The 20,240-nt window shown below is 38.8% G+C and overlaps 1 protein-coding gene across 1 annotated transcript in view; it reads right to left on the bottom strand.

Annotated features, from left to right (window-relative positions):
* Nucleotides 1–379: 379 nt before the first annotated feature.
* The window catches only part of LOC103805593 (transducin-like enhancer protein 4), a gene marked incomplete at its 5' end in the record, with an annotated part of 44,573 nt that continues 24,712 nt past the window's right edge, over nt 380–20,240 (bottom strand). The window contains 13 exon segments of the mRNA XM_009078249.1: nt 380–2,101; nt 3,733–3,809; nt 4,116–4,266; nt 4,879–5,026; nt 6,008–6,255; nt 7,306–7,555; nt 11,236–11,312; nt 11,503–11,525; nt 11,528–11,680; nt 11,934–12,066; nt 13,318–13,470; nt 14,115–14,168; nt 14,687–14,806. Coding sequence (XP_009076497.1) covers nt 1,994–2,101; nt 3,733–3,809; nt 4,116–4,266; nt 4,879–5,026; nt 6,008–6,255; nt 7,306–7,555; nt 11,236–11,312; nt 11,503–11,525; nt 11,528–11,680; nt 11,934–12,066; nt 13,318–13,470; nt 14,115–14,168; nt 14,687–14,806 — 1,695 coding nt within the window.

Genomic DNA, 20,240 nt, shown 5'->3' with positions numbered 1-20,240 from the left:
GGCATGTGAGCAGAAATGGTCCCCAATTTCACTCTCTCCAAGGCATGGGATAAAATAAAGCTTTATATCAGATGGGAAACTACAAAAATTGGATATGGCAAACTCCCAGGTGACACAGCTGAAGTCTTGTGGCTGATGCCTCCAAGAGTTCAGAATCACTGCAGTCAGTTAACTTGGGAAACTATCATTTCAGTGATTTCACTAGCTCTGATAAATGTGAAACTCTACATTGTCTCTCAGTGACAAAACCGCAAAGTATCTGTAGTGGCATGCTCTGTGAGTGAATGGCTGTTGCCCTTACAGACAGCACTCAGCACACATGACTCACATTATCACACACACTAAGAATGATGGAGGGGAAAATAAAAATAACAAAAAATGCATCTTAGAAGTCACTTATGTTTAATGCTTAAAAGTCTGAATGCACAAACAATAATCTACCATTATAGAAGTACTGGTGGTCAATACAATGCATTAGAACTATGTACAATGACACAGTTTAGTATCAAAATCTTTCTACAATGTAGAGTATTACGAAACTGTTAATGACATCAAACACTAAGCACTTAAGACACCATTTTTTGCTACCACATTTGGAACTTCAATGAACAGTCCATTTTAACTTGCAGCATCAATCCATTTCTAGTATGAAATTAAGTAATTTTCTACTTATACAATAAGATTTATCTACACGGGTCTTTTGATTTTGATCCATAGCAGCAAAGGCACTGTACATCAGCAGATCCACAGACTTAAAGATTTTTTTTTAAAGCATTCAAAAAAAAAGTCACAGATCATAGTTTAACAGCAACAACAACAACATAAAAAGATAACACGTTGTCTCTGGCACAATGGCTCAGTCTGCGTCCATTTTAGGGACATCCAATCAAGACTTGGATTGAACTGCTGGCGAACAAAGCAAGTCCTTATCCCAGTGAGAATCCATTCCTTTTTTTATGTCGGAATGAGTACTCTTGTAAATCCTACCTTGGAGGTCATTGCTTTTGTAGTTTGTATATTGGTAGGCATCCGTTCTTATTTCAGTGCAGTTTCCAAAGAACATATCAAATATTTTTCATAATCTCTTGTAATTGAAAAATTGCCCAAAGACACATATCCCCATTTTCAAGGAAACGTTGCAAAAGTTTCCAGAAGTAACAAAGGTGACTCTTTGAGGCAACTTATTGTACTCTCTACAATATAACAAAGAGAGGTGTTTATATTATAAAACCTAGGTTGACACCAAAATGCTTTATGTTTATCAACAGAAAAGCATTGAGAACAAATCTGTACACAAGATGCTATATTAACATTGCAAATATATAAATTAGCACATTCTTACTTAAAGTGAATTTAATTTAGATGTGAACTGAATTTGCCATTCATCACAGGCATGTAGATCACTGGCTACAGTTTGCAATTTCCTAAGTTTCCAAGACTGTCTAAAATAGTTAAGATACAGCATCTTCCCACCAAATAATTATACTGTAATAACACTTAGAGGTCTCATCCAAGGACAGGACTAAAAAATATAACAAAGTTTATTTTTTAAATAGAAACTACAAGTCTATTTAGTGTAATTTTAACTATCTCCTGAACATCCTTCTCCGAGATCCCCAATTTATTTACCTGCAAAAACACAAGTATACAATGCATCTTTCAAACTAAAGCCGGGCCAGACAGCTTTATTTAGTCAGTTCATTGTTAGAAAGCCTTCTTTAAACAAAATAAATACATTACAGCTATAATACATAATTAAAGAGTCAAGTTCACTGTTAAGTATGCTTATTCCACCTTCTTCCAAGTAGATATCTGACAATTCGGTATCACAAGTTCTTAATGAGCATTCACAAATCAATAGCAAGTTAAGAAGGTAAAAATAAATTCCACAACTGTGATGAGCATTTAAGTTTTCAATTTAGAAAGGAAAAAAAAAAAGGAATATACAGCAAAGTGCTAGGAGAAGGAGTTCTGTCCGCATTCAGATTTGTCTCTAATAAATAACTTCATAGACTGTAGCTTTCTTGTCCCCAGAGCCAGTGACAATGTATTTGTCATCCACAGAGATATCACAGCTAAGCACAGATGAGGATTCTTTGGACTACAAGAAAAGGAAGGAAAAAAAGAAAAACAAAAGAAAATTATGTCTTTCTAATCCTTCAATCCTGAAAGGCTTGAAGATTAATTGGAAGAATTCATACACAGGGAATATACCAAAAAGTCATTTAAGTATCAGTACAGCAGTGGCAACTTTTGCTGCAAAACTTATCTCCAAATTTGTTCCACATTTGGAACAACCTAGCAGTGGAAAGGCAAGTGAATGTTATAGATTTAGAGATAATCTATCAATCAAACAAACAGAAGTAGTCCTTTCTATATACTTTTCAAGGAATGAGCATTTATTAATATTTTGTATGTTAGCCTTTGCATAAAATTGAATGAAAAGCCATCTTCTTCCCTCAGAAGTCCACATGGAGAAGCACTACAAAGTCCTACCCACTCACAGGTATGAAATAAAGAGATTCCACAGAAGCCATTGTATCTCTTCTTGGTATTTCCCCAACGCAGAAGACAAAGGTTTAGCACAAAGAAATTTACATTTTCAGGGAGGATGCAAATAGGGAAGGACACTAGTGGAACAGGATACACAGCAAGTGTGCAAGGTGGATAGGACACAGGATACACCAGGTCACAGTAGCTCTGTCTCTCCTGGCTTTTCTGTCTGTTCTAAAATGATCTGTATGCATTGTCACATTTATTATGCTATTTTAGTGCATGCTTTCTTTATATAACATATGTCCACACTCTTATTTGCCTGTCACTGCAAGACTTCCCAATCATGCTATGTTTCAGACAAGACACCTCTGCGGCATTGCACAGGAAGTGTCCTTATCTACCCCTACTCAGAAAGCTGCTCTGGGGCTTTTAACACCACTTTCAAGTGAGATGTGATCTTGTTAGCATGATTTGGGCTTTCTGAGGGAGGTGGTTCAAGACCTGAGTAGTTTCCATTAAGAAAACATGACCTTAGTTTTCTTATGTCAAGGCAAACTGTGCTGTCCCCAAAGGTAGACACATGGCAGACACCAGTACATGTGAGACCTGACCACTTAAACCATTTAAGCCATAACCAGTTATACAGTTAAATTTAATCAAAAACTTCCAAGGCTAGGTACCTGCAGGTGAAACAACAGAAGGACATGCCAAAAATCCCACTCTTCTCTAACAGCACTGAAATGCCATAAAACCTGGACATAGAGGGATTAAAGACTATATATAGGTTACAACTTCCAGTCACACTTCATGAGGCTCCTCCATATGGATTTTCAGTTCAGCAGTCTCCCTGTTCAATCCATCAACACACCCCATCCAAGAAAAATACACATGTTCAATATGACTTCCACTGTTTAGCTACGTTTTGGACCTTCAGTGAATGTTCACCTGACAACCTGACATGAGTACTGTGTTACAGCAGTACATACAAGAAGGTAAGAAAGAAGGGCATTAAAAACAACTTTGGATAAAGGGCTACTTTACTGTAAGAGCTGAATTACTGAAATATTAGAAATGACAAAAGCATATCTTTCTCTAATTACAAAAAAATCTCTTAAAGGAACATAGTAATTAGCTGCATTTCAATTTGGAAACTCCTTAAGCTAATGACAGACCCTGAGATGAGCAGCTCTACTGCACGGTAATGTATGTGGAAAATAGCTTTTAGGAGATTATTACCTGGAATATACTGGCTCCATAAGGTGTTCTCCAGGCATTAAGAAGATTATCTTTTCCAGTGCTTACAAACCATTTGCCTGTAACAGATTGTTTAAATGTTATTGTTGCATTTTGTTTTCAAGAAATACACCTCAAAAACAGATTAATCATAAAAACCAATGTATTCACACATATCCAAAACCAGCAACATTTTCATCTGGCTGCACAATGATGTTCAAACACATATTATGCAGTTCACACAGAAAAGCAGCCACAAGTTTTTTAAATAACTTTAGCCCTTAAATTCAACACCTCATCTTTTACTATACCCCCACTTTCATTTAAAGGCAATCTTCAATTAATTTATCAGGAAGGAAAACACTGATATAGAAAGACTTTCTTACCACAGTGGGCAAATTTGAGTGACAACACACAGCTCTCATGAAGATGCAGCTGATACTTGTCTGGCTTAGTAACATGCAGTACCTCAACATTGCTGTTTTCCATTCCTACTGCCAACCACTCACCAGTTGGACAATAGCCCAGTGAGAAGATCTGTAATTAGCACAGCACATGCTTCAATCAGTAAAAGAATGAGCTTGAGATACTCAAAATCGACCCTTGCTACATTTTTAACACTATGCAAAACCACATTTTTGGTCTACTACAATTTTAAAGACATGATAATCCAATTACTACAGTAATCAAGATAAAGTAGTTCATGCAAACACAGCTGTAAAACTATGCTATTAAATGCTATTAAAACTGCAGTAGTGAAGCACTGAATCAAGCTATAAAAGTTAATGTCCGATCTTATCTGACAGCATTTAAAAATATTTTCTAAAATATTTTTGAACCTTAATCTACAAAAATGGGAATGGATTGCACACAGGAACACTTTAGTCTGGCACTTGTTTTATAAGAAAGATTCTCCATTACTCTTATGGGAGAAGTACTAATCTGTCAAATAGACATAATCCACAAAGATATTTAGCTGCCCCATTAAAAAATAGAAAAAAAAAAGGAAAAAAAAGAGACTAAGTGGAGTTCTCTTTGAGTCTGCTTTTTTTGCTTAAAATCCCCCCAACCCCAACCAAAAAGAGAAGTGTTTGTTTTAAAAAACCATGACACACTTCTCTTTACATGACAAAGCTTTTGACATTTAACCTGTGACGTGAAGTCATGTTGCTGTAGTTGTCTCCCTTCTCTGAGATCCCAGGATCTGACTGTATTGTCCAAGCCTCCCGTCCATAGTTTGGTGCCATCATTAGAAATGTCAATACAGCTCGCTCCATCTGTATGGCCCTGAAATTGCCTGAAAATATTGAAAGAAGATAAGCATGTTCTCAAACTCAGTCCATTCTGAGCAAGTGTTTGCACACTGGAAATAGTCAGTTCTGAGCAAGTATACAAAATAACTCCTTTTTTCTTTCAGTCTCTGACATGCAGCCATGAAAGAAAACAGTAACATAGATTCCAAGAGTAAATCCAGATAAATATAAACTCTGGGGCAACCAGGTGAGCTCTGTCATGAATTGATGAAGCAGTCAGACCAGACAGCCAAGTACTAATTTGAAAAGACTCTTTAATAGTCAGGTACTCTGGAATATTTGTGGTTGACTGTGTGATACTCACTATTCTATTTAAAATACCCATTCACCCCCAAAAGAAATGTACCATGATCAGCAAAATTACCTTACTTTAAGAATCTGCAGGCCACCAAAGTTCAAAAAAAAAAGAAAGATCAGTCTAAATGGGAACATCAGGAAGTAAGAACCTGACTTTACAAGAAACACGGATAGATTACATACAACAACATACACACAGTGCAGTATACAGAGAAGCTCTACATGACTGGCTCCTAGCTTACTGTACATCGGTGTTGGACCAGCAACCCATACTTCTAAGAGGTTAAGTTTGCGATGCAGCAATTTACATACATCTTTACCCAAGACATATTTGCTGGAATTCTGATTAAAGAGATGAGAGTGAGAGCACTGTGTATTGCATGGAAACAAGAAAACCATCTGTTCAAAGAATCTACAGCAGTGTCAACATCAGCTGATAGTAGGGTATTATAGTTACGGGCTGCTCGACAGGTCTGGAATTATGAAACTCTTGAAACCTAGAAACAATTAGATAGACTTTTGTCAAGGTATTACCATGGCTACTACCAAACAACGAAATACTGGAAGCATCTATTCATGGAGGAAATGGCATATGTATGTAAAATTGCACATAAGACAGTGTCTAATTAGTTCTTCACAACCTGATGATTCACTTCTGTAGAACCTACCTTACTAAAGTCTGGTTATGTAGATCCCACACTGCAATGTTCCCATCACTACAGCAAGAGAAGCAGACCTTGGAATCAGGGCTGATAGCTAGGGCATAGCAAGCAGGAGCAGAAGATGTCAGCTCTGCTTTGATGCGAGGAGTTGGAGCTGCCAGGTCCCAAATGGATAACGTGCTGGCTTCCCCGCCAACAATCAGGGTGCGGCCGTCAGGGAGCAATCTACAGGAACGGATGTAGTTGTCTCTGTTCTGTGGAGACAGAAGCCATCAAGAGATTACTCACGAGGAAAGAAAACAGCATTAACATGAGAGCAGAAATCCATAAAAGTATTGTATTCCCTCCTGGTTTTAATGAGCCATTTATACTTATGACAATGATAAAGTGTATTAATGCCAGAAAATTACATGACATTAGGGAAGTACTTCAACTTGATCTACAAAATTCAGTAGTGAGAGATATTTAATCTTAATTAGCATCAAAATGCAAAGACCTGAACCCAGCCCAAAATAATTCAACGTAGCTGTATTTGACAGCTGGTGTAGAAAGTTACATTTTCATACTCTGTTTATTTCAGCACATTAACCTCTCGGCATGGGGGAGCACCAAATTCCCTGCACACTCCCCCCTCTTCCTGTTCTAGTGAGACTTGTTGCCACCATCTAGGAGATGTCAGAGGAAAATATTTGGGCAATTTTCTTCACTCGTGTAGCAACTTGTGGAGTAATTCATTATAAGTCTACATGTGCTGCACAGTTCTCATTTTACTGCCTCTGTAACAAGCAGCAACATCTTATCAAGAACTGGCAAATGACAAGACAAAAGCTGCTAACAATGGTTCATCTTGTTAGCACATTCAAATAATTTGTGAATAACACTCAAGGATATTTTTAATTGTCACATTAAAACAGGGCAATGCATTCACATACACAGACACAAAATACGTGACACAGCTGCAAGACAGCAATTTTTAGCATGGTAGGATATCAAGCCTTAAGATTGCCAACAAATGTCAAAGTTTATAAACAATATTTGCTGTGCTGTCTTTGATCTTTCCTCCTACCAATACAATTTTAGGATATTAAAAATGTTTTGATTCACTGAGGGAAAAAACCCACAAGTATGGCAAGTAACATACTTCAATTGTAGTTCTAAAAGAAACAACAAAATTACAAATGCAATACCAACCTTTGATACCATGACAACACCCAAATACCCATTTTTCTGGACCTGAACAGTATCATTACAAACTTAACACAACCTCCTATCTCCTTTCTTGTCGCATGCTGCTGTTCACCTACCAGGCAGTCCAGCTGAGAGACAGGGCTCTTGTTGCCAGGCTGGCTTATGTCCCAGACTTTGACGCACCCCTTCCCACCCGTGTACACGTGTCTCGTGGGGTTGCTGATGGTAACTGCACACACGACTTCCCCGTGGTTCAGAGTGTTGATCTGACGAGCATGGCGAGGGATTCCTGGACCGATGAGGGCGTCAGGAGGGAAAGGAACTGGCTGCATCTGACCGTCTGCACTTACGTGAAATGAGTATGCTCTGAGAGGAAAAAATTATAGGGGGTGATTTAAAGAGTTTTGTTTTAAGCTTATTTAAGAAAATATAATCAAAGATGCATTTCCACTGCAGGCATTCAGATTGTGCCCTCAGCTCAATCCTTTTGCCATCTTTTTAATCATGTAAAGAAGAAATTTTGATTTATCTATAGCATGGCCCTCAAAGCATAAATTTAGGTACTAATTTTTTAATGTGAAAAGTCAAGCACCAACTAAATGAGGTTTTACAACTCATGCAATGATGACTTCTGACATGAGTAAGGATATATGACACTACTCTTAAAACTGGGGCTAGGAACTCAAACTTAGGCGATGGAGATATCACTGCATGAAGAGAAGGGAAGGAAAGTTGGGTCAGGGCCCCCTGGAAGACAGAAATAATTGTCTGGCTGCTGCAGAGCATGGTGGGTAGCTGTGTGCCAGGGGACATTTGGTTACTCGCTTTACTGACTCCAATACGCTAGCTTCTGCTGGACTGCTGCCAATCTGCCCCAAATGCACCATGGATCCCAAGCCCCTTGAGCAAAACTGCCCAGCACTGTACCTAAGGGTGCAGTGAAACCTCCACTGACCATCAAGGAGTTAAGTCTTCAAGGCACACTTGCTGACAGCTGGCATGACAGACCGGTAAAAATCCACTGGAATGGGTTTCTTTTTCCTTCTTTACGGCTTATGGTCTCTTTTTTTCTGTCTGGGTTTTTTTCCAGTTGTTTTTCAGGTTTTGGGTGGGGTAGTGGGTATTTTTGGCTTGTTGTTGTTTTTTGGGTTTTCCTTTAGTGGACCTGACACAACTACTATAGATCCCAATTTATCTTGCCAGAATCAGGGCTCTCATTGAGAAAGAATGTGTTGTGTGATCGCCACTTACACCACCTGTGAATAACCTATCAATAGCTTTACCTCAAAGTATTTTCCACAGAGAACAGTTAGGTTGTGAAATTGTCTTGTTCTGAGATGCTACCTGACACATCACATCTATTACAAGAGCACAAACTTGTAAGAGGGTTCACCTACACATACCAAGGTATGCTTAATGGAATGCTCTAATTTTCTTAGACCTAAAAAGTCATCGTAGTACTGATGAAAAATCCATTGTCACAACGGTGGAATAAGAAGAGCTCACAAAAAATCATTTTATGAGAATATTTTTTAAGTTCACTTCCTTAATTGATGCTTCGAAGTTACTGAAGAAGACAGGCATCAGAATTCAACTACTGAATTTGTCATTTAAGATCATAGTGCATTAACACTAGAACAGTCATTTTCAGTGGGACAAAATGCAAGTGCATTCTCATCTTTCTGCCCTATTCTCAGTGCTTTACACACTTTTCTCAATCTGCTCCCTTTCTTGTTCTGGCAGGTCTGAGTGATGGATCATGCCACCTTTCTCTGTTTTTTGACATTAATCATGTTCAGGAAACAGCAGGACAGACTTCTGTGGTTGTCGAACTTCCTATAAAGTAGAAGAATTAAGGTCCGATTGCTACCACAGATATCTAAAATATCTTCTTCGTTATCTTCCTAATTCCTGTCTGTGCAGTAAGGTACTGAAAAAAGCAGTCACCTGAAATCCATAACAAAACAAGTGGAACTTCATTATCAGGTTTTCTGATTTCTGTACACAGTCATGCTCTGCAGGGCCGTGTTGAGAACTGAGTGTATGCTACCTTTATTAACCAAAGTGATTTTTAGCATCCTGACAAAGTACACAAGGAACATATTTTAAAATTATAGAAATAAAGCTTAGATCTTTACATTATCCTCACTGTATTCATTGCCCCATCCCAGCACACGTGATTAAACTGTCCCTTTGTTGCTTGGTTTGGTTTTGTGGCCATTGACTGGTTGCTTTTTTTCCCCTCTAAGAACTAACACCTAATGTTGCTTATGAGAAGTACTGTAAATGTCTTACAAATATCTGACACTATAACCACCGGGTGAGCACCTTTTTCTTTTCTCACATTAGCTACTTTTTCTATTTATATATTGTGCAATACTCAATATTTTGATATATCGCCAAAGTAAAAAGAGTTACTACGGGCCAGATCCCTGATGTGCTACATGCTGCCTACTCCATTTCAAGACATTCAACAGTGCAGAGAATTTACATGACTTTCCCTCTAAGGGAAAAGGAGGAGTAAATGAGAAAGTAACAAGCACAGCTGTGAGAAGTACCATACTTAGGATGATGAAAAGTCAATACAACCATGCTAAAGAAACTCTGGCAGACAAATGACAGTTACATTTAAATGTTTAAAATAGACATCAACACAGCAACAACATTCAAAAACATAGAGATGTACCGGAATTGAACTGATTTGATTTCAGTTTGCCTCATGTTTTATTCTCCCTGATTCTAACACAAGTGAGATGTGAGCAGCGAGGTCTCTGCATCCCTGAAATTGCCATTTCTCAGACCACAGCAAGCAAACCCTAGGAGATTCAGTCAGACACCTTTCCAAGTGACTGACTCCATCAGAGATGAACTTAAATGCAATGAACATTAGAACATTACATCAAGATATTTCTAAGAGCCTGCTGTATGAATCAGATGGAGATCTCTGCACCACAGAATTTTTAATGTGAGGAGCTGGTCTGCAAGCTCCTGTATATCAATTTCCACACTCACCTTATGCAGCCACCTAACAGAGTGGTGCAACTAGCAGAAAAATCAACATAAGGTGGTCACTAGTATGTCACGCCTGAGAGAGCAGGACATGGTTTATGATTTGTGTGACATACAGGTGAAAGACGAGTTACAGGCACTAGGACTGATTGCTTGTCACCATATGTTATTAACCCCTAATCCTTCATATCTGCAAGCTCATTGGCAGGTAAGTGTGTGCATTTACTCACACACATGCACATGTATGACTAACCCCAACCACATTTCCACAAACATGTTCATACATAAGAGAGCCAGAGAAGGAATGGCACAAACATCCCCTGACCTTCAATTTCCCCAGTATGAACTGGTCAGTCTCCCAAAAGTGTCACAAGGAAGTAGAACTGGATGACCTTTACATAAAATCTGGATCATTATGGTTTGCACAGCTGCTTTAGCCTTCCTTCTCAAGAGAGCTAAGAGTTCTTTGTCTCTGTGTAATTCTTCTTCCAAGGCTCATAACATGTTAAGCATGGTAGACCAGGTCACCTTTTATGGTCAGTTCCATCAAGGATGAATCTGAATATTACGATACAATAATTATTTCCAATATTTTCAATCAAGCATTTCAGTGTTTCTTTCTCTGCACACTTCTGTATCTAGCAGCTGCTAAGTTTCCAAGTAATTGCAAGGCTTTTGTGAACAAAAAAATATTTTTTTAAACTGAGAAGCAGTGTACAGTAGAAATGGAAAGCTAAGATCCTATTCCACTTTGCATTTCCATATAAGATTAACCTGTCATATTTTAAGTTCCACTCCTTTCTCTATTTATTTCTGTCTCCTTTACTCTATATCACCCTGTCAACTGCTATTAGCCTTCAAAACTAATGTACAAATGCAACTTTAAGATTAAACAGTGATTCTCCTGCTCCTGCAAAATAGCTGCATTTATTTATATTTAGACAATAGTTTTCAGTAGCTAAGGGGAATTCCAACCATCAAGGGAACACAACTTCCAACAGATGATGGACTTTCAAAGTTGAATGCTTGATACTCACGGTTTTCCTCCTGGGATGCCCGTGAGATTGGGAGGGATGCCTGGGACTCGCATGTGATGATGTGGATCAAAACCAACCTATAGTTTTCCCCAAGCAAAACAAAAAACTGTATTAAAGACGGAGTCAGGCAAAGGAGGACTGTTTAATTCATGTTCTCCACAGCATACTACCCAAATTATAATGAGAGTGAACTAGAGTTAACCCCACAGGTCTTATACTTAATATAAACTGCTCTGAGAACCAAATGCACTAACTGCAAACACTTACCACTGGAGATCGCCCATAAGCGCTGCAGCTGCTGCACTCATTTGAGGGGAAATATTGTGTAGACCGGCATAGGCAGCTCCAGGGCTGGTCAGCTCCCCGTTCATACCAGCATGTGGCACGATACCAAACGGAGTAGGATAAGGACACGGTACTGCCATAGGTGTCCTTAAACCTGAAGCTACAGAAGTGGGTTGAAAAGAGAAACGTCATGGAGGCAGCCCAGACCCATCAGAATAAATATGAATTTGGCAAACAGCAAAAAAAGAAAACACAACCAAAAATTCCAACAAAAAATATACACACTGTATTACAGTACTGAAGAAGCAGCTCAGCACCCAGTTTAAGCATCTGTAATATACTAACATCTAAATGGAGCCTGGCAAGGGACAAATGCCCACTGTTTCACACCATCAAAATATATGGACACTAACCTATCGGGTCCACACCTGGGGGTTTGCCGGGCACTGGCCTCAGTCCGGGAGTGGAGTTGCTACCTGGAGTTGGGGCATCAGTCCGTGGAGTAGGGGTATTTGATTTAGACACAGGAGTGGTAGATTTCTCATTCTAATCACCAAAAAGAAAAAAGCAAGACAGTTTGCAAGTTATTTTACTTTTCTAGCTAGTGGCTGGAAAGACACAACAACAACAAACAGAGTGTGATCAATGACATTTAGCTTTTGGGTTAGGGTTTCAACAGTCCCTAGCTATGAAGAGACGCTGCAGAGAAGCTGAAAAAGGTGGAATGGCTTTGGTAATTAACTACAGCCTTCACAGCTTTCCTCATCAGGAGTGTCTGTATGATTCAGATTTAGGTAAATGACTGAAAATCATTGCCATCTGACAACTGGCAGTGTATGTGAAATCTGTCAGTGGTCTCACTCTGCTCATGGACCCGCTCCCATTATGACTGTGATTTGCTGTGAGAGGCCACTGCAGGGTGGACAAGGAGAGCAGAAAAAAAAAAAAAGCCCAACTGACCAACAACTCATACCCAAGTGTGGTGCAAGAAACACAGCATGGAGACAGTGATGGGTATGAATTCAAGAAGAGTGCAGTGATGTTCTTGTGACAAGCTTGTTCATCAGACAAATCACTGATTCCCAGGCCTGAACCTGTCATTCAATCACCTTTCCTGAGCACTACATTCACTTTAATCTTTCTTCTTATTTATTTGATTTCTTTAAATAATCACGTACCCTGCCCTGTGAAGAACTGAGACGGGAATTACTGTGCAGCTCTCGAAGGTGATTAACTGTAGTCACAAACAGGAAAGGAAAGAACACCCCTTGCAGGCAGCTCTTTTCTTTTGCATTATGATTTGCGATGCAAGTCAAGAAAGGCTCTTGTAAATGACAGATTACTTTTTAGATAGAAAATAAAAATTATTGTTGCTGTATATAGCCTGGTAATTCCAACAAACCTAACAACCAAATCACATCCAAGCAGGGAACTGAATTTGCTATAAACCACAGCACAGAAAAAACAGCTCAAGGAACCCCTGTGTACTTTTATTTACTCTCAGAATGACAGTTTTTCATATGGGGGAGGAGAAAAATATCTCTCAGAACAGCACATCTATTGTCTACCTATACCACCAATGAAACTCACCTCTTCTTATCCCCCCAAAAAGACTATGGACTTTCTCCTTATAATTTTATTAAACTCCCTTGAAGAGATAAATTAAACTAATATTAAATTGATGCTTCATAGTGCTTTATTGATAACTGGGGAAATACAAATTGTGTTCAGACAAAAATCTGGTAAGCATGTATTTTATCATATGACCATGAGTGAGGAGTATTTTGAATCACTTACAAGGCTAAGTTCTTTGGATTTGGAGGAAGGAGTACTGCTGGAGGATGCAATAGATGCTGGACTAATTGGTGCATCTTTTTTCAGCAGTCGAGTCTTGTCCAAGCCATTTTCCCTTGGAGAGTGTGCTGGGCTCCCCCGGGGAGAGGAGGGATCCTAAAGATCAGCAACATGGGTTAGCATAAAACCTTCATACTAGCCACTAGGATTGTCTTGAGCAGTCCTCACTTAGAATGAAGATCTGTCATAAGAAGTGACATCTTCCTTCTGTTCTTAATAGATTTCATTGATACAATTCCAAAATCAAGATGGATAATAAAAGACAACTTTTTTTTCTAAAGAAGTCTTAAAATTTGATGCCATTAACCATGAAAAATAATGCCCATAATCTATGGGTATTGAAATAGGCTAGTAAATCTCTTTTTTCAGGTGACAGATTGAAAAGGTTTAAAGCACTTGGCAGACCTGATAAAGTTCACAAATGAAGTCATGGCCAGACTGAAAGAAGAGATAGGCACAGTTACAAGCTGTATCTTATCTGTTGTGCTGGGCTGGCTTCAAATATCTCTAGCAGACTTTTTGTTCATATAAAAAACAAAACAATCCTTTGTAGAAATAAGTGTTACAGATCTGATTTGTATTCTAAAGAAATATGATCTGACTGAGTTCCCTCAGGCATTTCAAGCCCCTTTATGAAGACAAAGGCTGTAACCTTATTCATAAAACCAATATGCACAGAAAACACTGGAGACACCCCCACCACCATCACTGTAAGGTAGAAAAACAACCATTGTGTATACCTCATTGGAAACATCAACTACCAAGTTGTCATCGCTCTTTTCACCATCACTGTCCTGAAATGACAAATCAGAATGTGTTAAAAAACATGCATTCAATATCCCAACATCTCTTAAGCACTAAGGAAAAACTGACTTTAGCCAAACTTTATGTGCTAATACAAACAGAATACGCAGACCACATATAGGGCTTCTTCTTAGAAGCTTGCCACACCAATAGCATTATTCTCAGTTTTCAGACTGGTGGACAAGGACACAGGATGAAAATCCTCATCCAAAATTGCACTGCACTATGAAGCAGAGCCAAGCTAGAGCCCAGATCTAACAAGACCCAGCCTAACTAAAGCTCAGCACTATTGTCACATGACTTCCAGGTGCTCTGTATTTATATTGTTGTAAACACTATCAATTATACATACCAAAACCTTTAATCCAGCGTAGACAACAAAAGTAGGCAGCAAGAACGTGCTAAAAATCTGACCCTCAATTTTTAAATTACTTACGCTGTAGGAATCAGGTGAAATTACAGAGGAACACTTAAGTTCAACAATGCACAATGTAGACAATTTACTCACATAACGAGCTGCTATTTCCTTCTCTTCTGTTTTCTGTTTTTTACTATCTGAAGAATAATCTGTTGAATTTCTGTGCTTTTCTGCTGTTCTGAAACTGGCTGAGGGAGATACAGAAGAGCTCTGCAGACAGAAAAGGGAAGAAAGCATCATCAGGCAATCATTCAAAACAGTGGTTCATTTCTCACTACCCCTCAATATATCTTAAGGTGATAATACGATTTGAAGTTGTCCTCACAGATAGCACTTTGGGTTTTAAGTGGTGATAGCTACCCAGCAAATGTCTTATATTAAAAATTGCACAATGTATCTCATGATACAGAAAAAGGAGATCAGAGAACAGATCACACTGGCTATCTGCAGTGTCAATGGGATGAACATAGAGCTACTTTGGGCCATTTGATGAATACTGTGCATCGGCCTTGTTTTGGCTTGTTTCCTCTACAAATACGCAGGGTTAAATCAATAGTCCCAGAAAAGGACTCTGTGTGTGTGTACGTGTGTCTGTGTTTGCCTGTGTAAATCAAGAAGAACAAAGAGGCTCAAGGCAAGTCACACTTCAGCAAACATTTGAATGAAGATTTCTACCAAAGAAAGAAGCAAGCTTCTGAACAATCTTAAAGCAGGAAGGAACAGGGGAAAACACCTAAACTCATTTTATTTTCATGCCTTTTATAATTACAGGCTGTGCCTGGAGCAGACAGAAACAAACCACAACGGCTCAGTGAATCTCTTGCCATTCCACAGCTCTCACCTAGTAATGGTTGCTAAAGAGCACCCATACAGGACAGGAAAGAAAGAAAGATAACACTCACTTTATGCACTGTCATCCAACAATTCTACTGTACTTGTTTAAACAAGGCAGGCAACATTTATCAACTCCTACAATATTTCCAAAGCTTGGTAGAGCCTGTATCTTGGTATACAAAAAAGGAAGCAATAAAAGATGCAAAGTTCCCTCTGGGATTGATTTCAGAAGCAGCAGCAGCTTTTGGCCCTAGTTCAAGAAAGCATTTAAGCATGCACTAAACTTTATCTCACACTGAAGTCAATGGTTGAACGTACATAAGTAAGGATGCGTTCAGGCCTTTTGCAGAATTGGAAATGACAGCAATGAAGATGAAAATAATTGTCAGTTGAAACCCTGCTGACTGTTTCCATCACTGTTCTCCTTATATAATGGGGTGGGGAGGAACAACATCAAAAGAAGTCCTTACTGCCGGATTTTAGATCCTCCCCTTCATCCAGAAACACTGGTTTGGGGGTTCTTCCTCCGTGCATGGTGGACAGCTGTTGTTCCACATAAAAATGTACAACACAGCAATTTGGGTGTGGGGTTTTCGGTGCACATCTCCCTAGGTTTCTTTTACAGCTACTAATAGGAACACAAACCAAGAAACGAGTATTTACATTGAGCAACTTCTGTTTCATCACTGTTACAAAATTTCCTATTTTCCTTATTATATCTCAAGCTTCCGGTCAAGATTAAGAACAACCTAACCACAGAAATTAAGCTGTGAGTACTGCCCAAGTCACAGGAGAGTACATTCCTCTCTGCTCAGACACTTAGGTCTTCCTCTCCATTTTTCTAAAATTTCCAGTTCTTATGAACAGCAGTTCAGATTAATGACTGGTGGAACTTGCAAAAATATTCCATATTTTTATTTATAATTGTTAATTATCCTCTAATAACACTGAGTGGAAAAAAAAAAAATTTAGAACAGAAGTAGTGTCGAACACAGCCTGTGCGTTTCCCATTTTCCTGCCTGCCTCTCGCTCTCTCTGACAGCATAAAATAGGTAGAAAAGGATTTTGCATCCTGAGCAAATACATCTTAAAATACTAATTCAGCTTTAAAGAAGGTCATTAATCAACTATTATAGTACAAGACATGCACTAACAAAGTTATATTTTGCTCCGAAGCAGCAACACATGTTAAGATACTTGGAGACAGCAGCAGCAGTAGGCACAGAAGCCCTTAAAATAAAGGCCAAGTAGAAACACAACATTAAATGAACTGATGACTTGAAAAATGTATTTGTTTACTGCAATGACACAGCATAGCCTTTCGCAAAAGATTTTAATAGTATGCTCCTATTACATTTGTATTCATTTACAATTTGGGAGGCAGTAGCTTGTAATGTGAATTCAATTCATTATTTCTCAACTTCACCCAACAGAAAGCAATTTTCTTTAAAATGAAGAAAAATAATCACCAGTAAACTACAAATTAGAGTGGTGTCTAAAGAATTAAACTACTGCACTTATTTAAATAGAAATATTTATTTTCATAAATTTGAAACCACATAGTTTCATTTTTCACAATCTGGTTAGCTATGTGCTATAGATACCATTTTAATCTTTGATTTCACTGCTTAATAAAGTAATAAATTAAAGCTCCCTACTAGAAAGATAGAGTAGCTAATTATCACTAGCGCATAAAGGATGAGCACCACATTGGGCACTGGGGCAATGCACACTGCTTAATGGTTTTATTGCTTCAAAGATGGATCAGACTTGATACCATTATGAAAAGATTCTGCTGCAGTATCTCACCTAACATTAGCAGAAAAAAGGAGATAACTCATCTATTGACAGCAGGCAGAATCTCATTTCCCAAACTGAAATTAGGCCAGTGTACTAGGACTAACATTATTTTGCCTCAAGAGTCAATTACTACAGAACAAATCTAAACATTCCCACTTTTAACCGTCACATCCCTTCCCATGCATGGAGCCAGCCTATCAATACCCCTGCAGCACTACCTTCTTTTCCCTTCAAGATAAAATGCACTTGCCACATAAAGATCAGTGACTTCACTGGATCTCTGGTACTGGTGTTGACAGATCTAAATTTACCTCTTATGCTAAGTATATAAAGATGTTATATACATAGTCAATGAGCTATGGTCTAGATCTTCCTATTTTCACAGTGTGAAGGACAATATTATTACCCATACCAAGTTCTCTTTATTGTTTCTAACAGCTTTTCAGTCTATAAACACTTGTAAGGATCTATCTTCCTTGAGAAATGGTGGGATGTAATAACGTCCTCATAGTTGTCACTGACACCAGATTTCTGCATATAATCCTGTACCTACCCACACCTTTGTTCTTGAGTGTGCAAGCCCACATACCCCAAGAGAGATTCTTACATTCACAGTCCGTGAAGGAAAAACCTCCATCAAAGCACACTGTTTAGCTGACAGACTCTACCCTGTTCCTTGATTAAAACATCACTGCTCTCCTAACAGCTGGCTTTAAGAAGCTGGAATAGGATAGCTACTTAGAGAAATTAAGTGATTCAGCACTATGACTTGGCAGGCTGTAACTTAATGGGCCGGAGTCCTTGTTTTAGTAACTATTAAAATTTATAGAGAAATAAAGTCTTTTCACACTGCTGTTTTCTTCATTAAAAGTGTTAATCTACTAGAAGAGCTGCATTTTCCTACTAAGCAATGCTGAGTTTGCTCACATGTAATAATTAGATCAGACACAGGAAAAATACTCTTTGGAGAAAGTAGGTTACATTTAGTTTGTGTTTGAGAAAAACATACTGGTTTCTCATATTCTGCTTAGGTAGAACATTTTTATTCATGTTAAATACACCACAGAATGCTGACAAAACCCAACTGAACATATGCATTTATAGCAAGGCTGAGCATGTTGCTGTGTTCACACAATTTGCTTAAGAAGTGAAACAGTGTGTTTCTAGTGCTGGACCCACAGCAGCTTTTGCACTGGGCTATAAAGCATGGCATGATATGCTTCAGTCTGTGTTTTGGGCAGCGCTGAGCATGGTGCTCACTGAAATGATCTCCTGCCATAAGGACCACTCTGCTTTCTCTTCAGCGTTGGCAGGGTGCTGCTCCTGGTGCAGTACCAGTGCCACACAGTTGAAAATTAAATGAGTATCAAGAGGGCCATATCATCCTCTTATGCAGCCATAAAATTCTCACCAGCATGCTCAGTATCTATTTGGGATAGTTAATAGCTCAAATTGCTAGGAAAAGAAAAATAAATTTCACCACTTTAACCGCAGCTTCCACCGAGGGTAAACGTTTCATAAACATAGATGGCTCACACAGTAATGTGGCATAAATAAGTGTGGTCAGATTGCACAGCCGTCCAACTGCTCTTAAATCCTGCAAGCCCCAAGCCCCAACTCCCCATATGCTGGCTCCTCCAGATGAAGATCTTGCCTGAGCAGACTAAGAGATAATTAAATGAAATCAGTGTTAAAAGTAATGACTAGGGATGACAGGATGAAAAGTCTTCCCACGTGATAAAGCTGGTAACTCTTTAAAGCATTCATGAATATGACCATTCCCCAGTGTACCCTTACTACAATGCCAAAATGATGTATTTGGAGTGGAATAATTAAAACAATAATTCCCAACAAAGTGGGAATTACAAGATAATTGACCATACTGAAGTATTAAGCAAACTGCAGTAAAAGCCAAGGATGCTCAATGCTAAGGTCAATTATGGTATAATTATCTGAATGACATTATCGCTGTTATAAAGTCTGTTGAAAGTATAAAAGAAACTATAAAAATGGATACAATACGCATTTCAGGGAAACGACCAGGCAGTAATGCTGCATGGTTGGTTGATGCCATGTTATAGATGGAACTACCAGCACCAGAGCTTGGACTCAGGCACTGGCCCAGGTTTGTGCTTGGAGCACTAAGCTGTCTAAGATAACACTGTATGCTTAAATCTGAAGTGGAAAAAAATAAAAGAAAAAAGAAATTAAGAAATTATGGGTGAGACTTCTGACAACTCAAGGTTAGGACGAAGACTGCTCTGGTCAGCCATGAGTAGCATCAGATGGGAGAGGCCACACCAGACAGGTGAAAGGAAAGGGCATAAGAAAAAGGGGCAGTCCAGAGTAGCCCACAGAGGCCATGGGCTCAGGGGGAAAACTGCAGTCAAGAGCTCCCACACAGCAAGCCTACTGCATGTCTCTCAGACAACACCCTTCTGTCAAAAAAATGCACTGATTTACACACACCTATAAGCACAGGTATATTACTTTGATTAAACTCAGGGAGATGGTGTGAAATGCTGTGGGCGAATCTACAGACACCGTATGGAGTATTTGCACAGTGACTGTGGCTCTTGAGGTCACTCACACTTATACTGCTATTGTGCCTTTTTGTTATTATTGCTACTACTAAATTACTATTATTGTTACTACTAAATCCCGCTCTCCACTCCAGGCTCATGGATTTTGTGCTCTTTGCTTTAATTTTTCAACATACTCTCTTGGCTGCCCTTACTTAGGCAAGCCAGTTTTCCTTACCATGCCTTTTACCGTTAGGTATACACAGTGGGTCGTGATCAGGTTGTGCCTTTTTGTTATTATTGCTACTACTAAATTACTATTATTGTTACTACTAAATCCCGCTCTCCACTCCAGGCTCATGGATTTTGTGCTCTTTGCTTTAATTTTTCAACATACTCTCTTGGCTGCCCTTACTTAGGCAAGCCAGTTTTCCTTACCATGCCTTTTACCGTTAGGTATACACAGTGGGTCGTGATCAGGACAGTCA

The sequence above is a fragment of the Acanthisitta chloris genome, unplaced genomic scaffold, assembly GCF_000695815.1.
Source record: "Acanthisitta chloris isolate BGI_N310 unplaced genomic scaffold, ASM69581v1 scaffold2667, whole genome shotgun sequence".
Classification (NCBI taxonomy): domain Eukaryota; kingdom Metazoa; phylum Chordata; class Aves; order Passeriformes; family Acanthisittidae; genus Acanthisitta; species Acanthisitta chloris.
This window is presented reverse-complemented; position numbering and strand designations above follow the sequence as displayed.